The following is a 7,106-nucleotide window of genomic DNA, read 5'->3' on the forward strand; positions in this document are numbered from 1 at the left end:
GACTGGTTGAGTATTGGAGTCTGGTGTGTTAGCTGGTGTAACAGTATAATTTTTTAAACAGTCCCCTCGCCCATACCCGGGCACGAACCAGGGACCTTCTGCACACATCAACAACAGTCATCCACGAAGCATCGTTGTTACCCATCGCTCCACAAGAGCCGCGGCCCTTGCAGAGCAAGGGGAACTAGTACTTCAAGGTCTCAGAGCAAGTGACGTAACCGATTGAAACGCTATTTAGCGCACACCGCTAACTAAGCTAGCCGTTTCACATCCGTTACACTGGGTCTGGGGCAAAAGTGAGATACCAATCAGGTCCCCGAGGACTAGAGTTGCCCATCCCTGGGTTAGATGGTGGTGCAACACATTTTCTTTGTGAACGAATGTGCAATGCACTTTCCACACTGTGAAAGGCAGCAATACGCAACATATTGTCTCGTCTGCCGGAAAGACACACGAAGAAGAGGCGTAGTTTAGACACACAACAAGCAGCCCAGGGCACTTACACAACCCACTGTGTATTTCCGTGTTACTTCCTTGTTCTGTCTTATCTTTGGTATTTTTCTGGAGAGAAATGTGTAGACAGCGGTAATTTTGGGGGGATTCGGCTACTTATCAATGCGAGCGACAGATACGCATAATAATTGTTTTCTTTAGATCCCCGCCTTGCGGTTACTGATTCGTCAAGACCCGCTGAGGTGATCAGGAGCTGTAGGACTTCTTCACCCCAGTACTTCTCGTCGATGGCAGACTCCCGAGAAAGACGGAAAACCGGCGAAGATGAGCCTCAGGGTGCAGTCGGGGGTGAAGGTAAATATTAATATGCGCTGAGACTTTCAAAGATCGTCACCTGAATTTTTTAAATCTAAAATATTGTCAACTAACACAAAGTACAGGGTCGCGTCAGAATCATTGGTTGCGATCGAAGCGATACTTTGTTTTCCCCTGATCTTTCAGCATGTAGGCCTAGTTAGACTAATTAGCGAAATTGTGAAAACAGTCTTAGTGAGGTCGGCTATTTCAACATGTAAAAATCTAGCACTAAAAATCTATAACTATTTTGGGCTACACACTTTGAGCTTGGAAGGCCATATAAATGTCCTTTGACGTCACTTCACTGTAACAAATGTGAAACAAAAAGTGTAATACTAGGTCAAATCAAAATCATAAGTTCGGAAAGTCGAACTCTAGAAAGATGCCCAAGTCCCCGACTTGGAATTCCGAGTTGGATGACTGTTCAAATCGTTTTTTTCCGAGTTCAGTTTTTTTGAACGCACTGAAGTTTGAAGTTAAAGATTTCCGAGTTCCCGAGCTTCCAGTTGTTATGAACGCGGCATAACTCTAACCCCCAAGTAAAGTGGCATACAAAGTCTACATCATAAAGGAAACATGCAGGTTCTGGGAGTGAGCAAAAGTCTCTGCCAATTGAATTGGAGCACAATGCGTGATTAACACATCTATCTGATCACCACAATAAACTGTCATGTCATTAAATAATGAAAACATAAAATCACTAACAACATCTTTGTAACAGATGTCATCGACGACAGAATTATGGAACAAGGAGCTGTTGTTTTAAGAGGGTAAATAAACTTAGCACCTAGTACCATTAGTATCCATCCCGATGATCACATTATCCATTTTCACAAAATATTTGTACATTTTTATCCATGAAGGTATGTCATAGAGAGGGTCAGTGCAGAAAACCCAGAGAGACGTTTGATTCCAGAGGACCTTGGTGGCAGACCCAACGAACTAGAGGACCACCAAGTCAAAGACGTGGTACACCAGCTGCTGCTGATCGCTGATGACCTGAACAGAAATGCTGAGCTACAACAGTATGACATTATTTTCTTCTGAATTAGCATATTAGTTACAGTGCCTTCAGAAAGTATTCATACCCCTTGACTTATTCCAAATGTTGTTGTGTTTCAGTCTGAATTCAAAATGGGTTAAGTTATTGTTTCTCTCCCATCTACACACAATATCCCACTTGACAAAAGTTTTAATTTGTATTTTTTATGTTTGCAAATTGATTGAAAATGAAATACAGAAATACCTCATTTACATAACTATTCACACCCCTGAGTCAATACTTTGTACAATTACCTTTGGCAGCGATTACAGCTGTGAGTCTCTCTTGGTAAGTCACAAAGCGCTTTCTACATCTGGACATTTCCCCTTAATTATTTTCAAAATTATTCAAGCTCTGTCAAATTGGTTGTTGATCATTGCTAGACAACCATTTTCAGGCCTTCCCGTAGATTTAAGTCAAAACTGTACCTAGGCCACTCAGGAACATTCACTGTCTTCTTGATGAGCAGCTCTAGGTGTTTTAGGTTATTGTCCTGCTGAAAGGTGTATTCATCTCACAGTGTCTGGTGGAAAGCAGACTGAACCAGGTTTTCCTCTAGGATTTTGCCTGTGCTTAGCTCTATTCCATTTCGGTTTTATCCTGACAAACTCCCCAGTCCTTAACAATTACAAGCATACCCATAACATGATGCAGCCACAACTATGCTTGGAAATATGGAGAGTGCTACTCAGTAATGTGGTGTATTGGATTGGTCTTAAAAATAACACCTTGTATTCAGGACAAAAAGTTCATTGTTTCGCCACATTTATTTCAGTATTACTTTTGTGCCTTGTTGAAAACAGGATGCATATTTTGGAATATTTTTATTCTGTACAGGCTTCCTTTTCCAAAGTCACCATTGGCCTCATGGTGAAAGCCCTGAGTGGTTTCCTTCCTCTCCGGTAACTGAGTTAGGAAGGATGCCTGTATATTTGTAGTGACTGTGTGTATTGATACATCATCCAAAGTGTAATTAATGACTTCACCATGCTCAAAGGTATATTCAATGTCTTGTTTAGTTTTTACCTATCTACCCTTCTTTGCGAAGCATTGGAAAACCTCTCTGGTCTTTGTGGTTGAATCTGTGTTTGAAATTCACTGCTCCACTGCGGGACCTTACAATTATCTGTGCGTGTGGGGTGCAGAGATGAGGTAGTCATTCAAAAATCAAAACACTATTATTCCACACAGTGAGTTCATGCAACTTCTTATGTAACTTGTTAAGCACATTTTTACTCCTGAACTTACCGTATTTAGGCTTCCTATAACAAAGGGGTGAATACTTACGGACTCATGACATCAGCTTTTCATTTTTAATTCATTTGGAAACATTAAAAATAAACATAATTCTAACTTTGATCTTATGGGATATTGTGTGTAGGCCGGTGACAATAAAACAATTCTAAATTTAATCCATTTTAAATTCATACTGTAATGCAACAAAGTGTGGAATTAGTCAAGAGGTGTGAATATTTTCTGAAAGCACTGTATTTGGCTGGTCTATGTGATGGTGGTTTTATGTACTATTTTACTCAAGCAACAAAGAATCTAAGCCTGGATGTGAACACAAATGAGTATATTCCCATATCCTATTGTAGTGGTTTGGCAAATTGTCATCAAATGAAGAACATTTTATTATTTTATCATTGTTTAATTTCCTTGACAACAAGAAACATAGAAAGAGAAACAATTACTTTTCCTCATTTTCTAATGATTTGTCTCTCCTTCCTCTGACAGCCTAATAAGCACAGTCCAGGTAAACTGTGTCCAGGATGTGTTCTTCTCAGTGGCCAGGGAAATCTTTGCAGATGGTATCAACTGGGGCAGAGTGGTCTCCCTGTTTCACTTGGCCTACAAGCTTATTTACAAGGTAACACTTGGAATGTGCCTGTTACTGAATATGAAATCATTGAAACTTACAATTGTAAAGTTTTTAAATGCCAGCAGCATACCACCCTGCATCCCACTGCTGGCTTGCTTCTAAAGCTAAGCAGGGTTGGTCCCTGGATGGGAGACCAGATGCTGCTGGAAGTGGTGTTGGAGGGCCAGTAGGAGGCTCCCTTTTTACTCTGGTCAACAACAACAAAAAATCCCAATGCAGTGATTGGGGACATTGGGTGCCGTCTTTTGGATGGGACGTTAAACGGGTGTCCTGACTCTCTCTGGTAACTAAAGATCCCATGGCACTTAACCCCGGTGTCCTGGCTAAATTCCCAACCTGGCCTTCATACCATCACGGTCACCTAATCATCACCCGTTTACAATTGGCTCATTCATCCCCCTTCCTCTCCCCTTTAACTGTTCCCCAGGTCGTTGCTGTAAATGAGAACGTGTTCTCAGTCTACTTACCTGGTTAAATTAAAAAAATAATAAAATAAAGCAGAATGAATCTCCTCTCACACTATATGTATATTTGTTATCCCCCTTTCCAAGGCACTGACACAGAACCACTTAGAAATCATCAAGAAGATTATTAGCTGGGTATTACAGTTCATCAGGGAAAATGTCTCCGCTTGGATCCGACAGCAGGGAGGATGGGTGAGTACCCTGCTGGAGTACGCCAACATGCCCGTCCAGATGTACAATGGGACTATATTTTATTTTTTTTAAATACCACAAGAGCAGAGACGCTATCACAATCAACACATACATGCAGTAAAGAGATCAATTGAAAACAGACTGTGTGGGATAGAGGACTGACGAGGTCATTGGTGCCCATTTAATAAATAACATTTTTTTTTAAAGCTGATCTAACAAAGTGGATATTTGTCAAATCTGTTATGATGTATGTGTTCGAAAAGGCCCACAATGTGCTTACTAAAATCTGATTTGGTGCGTAATATTTAATGTCCTTTTTGGGTTAAGAAAATATGTCTGCTAAATGTCAACCACCGTTCGGATAAGCTGATAGCGTAGCTAGCCATATAGCAATTAGTGGTGGTATTTTGAAGTTGTTTTTAAGTGTAATGCAATTGATTGGTAAAGATGACGTGAACATGTATTGCGGGTGACATACATACAGGCGTTGTACAGTTTTTTTTCTTTACACCGACATGGTGTCAAATAAACAATAGCCTAAATGTAGGCTAACTTTGATGGCCGGTAATGAGGAGATTCTGGATCTATCCCCCACAGCGTTTCCATGTCTTGTCAGTTATTTTGGACGAACTCTTATTAACTGATCTATTCAAGAATGCACATCTGACAAGTATAGCCATAAGTCACACGCCCTTCGGACAAACCAAAATGTAAACGATGCTAGTTGGTAAGTCCTACGTATGGTGACTCACACGTGCATATCAAGAGGAGGAAGCGCTCACGCCTACTCAAATACGACCATGCACATATGTGTCCTCAACGGCCGATGCAGGCAGGCAGTTCCGATGTGGGCAACACCGAGTTCAGCTACCTGTGCCACGTCACAGTACTGTCAGTTCATGAAGCGAAGCTTGTTTGATGATGAGTAACCTTGCCTCACGCCTATAGATCCCAGAACGAGCACTAAGGCTTTAGCTCAGCCTAGTCCAGCCTATGACTCTGGTTAGTACGGACAATCGTAATGGTTCCACTGTTGTGTGATTGACTTTTCGTTTTGCTTGCAGGAGGCGGTTGTTAGCACCGTGTCACATTGGCGTACTGTGTCGCTTGTGGCTGCAGTGGCTTTCGTGATGGCCGTGGTTTACTGGAGGAAAACACGCTGACATCATCTCAGGAAGTGCCCTTGGTGAAATCAAAGTGCCCTTAAAATGTGGACAGTTCTCTAGGAAGACAGGTTAATGTGTTATGTCCTGTGCAGTTGATTTGACTTTGGGGCAAAGGTGACCTAGTAATCTTTATTTTTATATGTGTATATATATATATGATGAATTGATCTGAAAAGGGACAGTCAGGGGCTTTTTGGTACAGTACTCCAAACTGAGCAAGTATTTATTAGTACCAATGTGAAATGGAATTTTTCTATTGCTCAAAAAATAACCTTGTAAGGTGTTTTATTGAACAATGTTTTATTGGACATTAGATGTTTTATTGAATCCCAAATCTTCTATTGATTTGGAATTAAAAGTAAACCACTACTATTTTTTCACAGCTCTAAATCGGTATTATATACAGTGGGGCAAAAAAGTATTTAGTCAGCCACCAATTGTGCAAGTTCTCCCACTTAAAAAGATGAGAGAGGCCTGTAATTTTCATCATAGGTACACTTCAACTATGACAGACAAAATGAGGGTGAAAAATCCAGAAAATCACATTGTAGGATTTTTAATGAATTTATTTGCAAATTATGGTGGAAAACAAGTATTATACAATTTTGTTTCTGGTGTCCTTTGACAGCTCTTTGGTCTTGGCCATAGTGGAGTTTGGAGTGTGACTGTTTGAGGTTGTGGGCAGGTGTCTTTTATAAGGATAACAAGTTCAAACAGGTGCCATTAATACAGGTAACGAGTGGAGGACAGAGGAACCTCACAGGTCTGTGAGAGCCAGAAATCTTGCTTGTTTGTAGGTGACCAAATACTTGTTTTCCACCATAATTTGCAAATAAATTCATAAAAAATCCTACAATGTGATTTTCTGGATTTTTCACCCTCATTTTGTCTGTCATAGTTGAAGTGTACATATGATGAAAATTACAGGCCTCTCTCATCTTTTTAAGTGGGAGAACTTGCACAATTGGTGGCTGACTAAATACTTTTTTGCCCCACTGTATATGTATCTGAATGGACCAAATGTATTTTAAATCGTGGCAATCATGCACACATGTTTAATAAAAATACCTTTGCCAAAGCAAAGTAATATTGAATTTGTAATTTACTTTTAAGTGTTTTCTCGCTCGCTCACTTTCTGAGGAAACTTTGGTTTGGGACCATACTAACTCTTTCATGGTTTGACCAGATCCCTCTTTAACTAATATGTTTTGTGGTTCTTTCTCCTTAAACCTGAAAGAATTGCCCAATCCCAAGGGTGGGCAATCTTACCCACCAAAGGCTGATGTGGGTGTAAGCTTTTGTTCCAGCCTAGAGGTAACACCTGATTCCACTAATCAATCTTGTATAATAGAAGGACATGCAGTACTATGCTTAAACCTCAAGATGTCGTAGTACTCTTATGAGAAGTATGTTGGCGTATTATAAACAAAATTGGAATTGTACATAGTTTAGACTATTTCACAAACTAAATCTAGTCTGCGATAAAAATGATAGAAGCCTTTCACCCAATCCTTTCTTACCTTTCTCACAGTTAGTGATTCTGTTGTTAG

The 7,106-nt window shown here is 40.2% G+C and overlaps 1 protein-coding gene across 1 annotated transcript; it reads left to right on the forward strand.

Moving 5' to 3' along the window:
* The first annotated feature begins 444 nt into the window (after positions 1-444).
* LOC118358158 (apoptosis regulator BAX-like) lies at positions 445-6,639 on the forward strand. Its single transcript, XM_035735661.2, has 6 exons — positions 445-807; positions 1,532-1,580; positions 1,674-1,835; positions 3,590-3,722; positions 4,286-4,390; positions 5,455-6,639. The coding sequence occupies exons 1-6, from the start codon at positions 741-743 to the stop codon at positions 5,551-5,553; spliced, it is 615 nt and encodes a 204-aa protein (XP_035591554.1). The 5' UTR covers positions 445-740; the 3' UTR covers positions 5,554-6,639.
* Positions 6,640-7,106: the final 467 nt, after the last annotated feature.

Source organism: Oncorhynchus keta, chromosome 2 (genome assembly GCF_023373465.1).
Source record: "Oncorhynchus keta strain PuntledgeMale-10-30-2019 chromosome 2, Oket_V2, whole genome shotgun sequence".
In the NCBI taxonomy this organism is placed as follows: domain Eukaryota; kingdom Metazoa; phylum Chordata; class Actinopteri; order Salmoniformes; family Salmonidae; genus Oncorhynchus; species Oncorhynchus keta.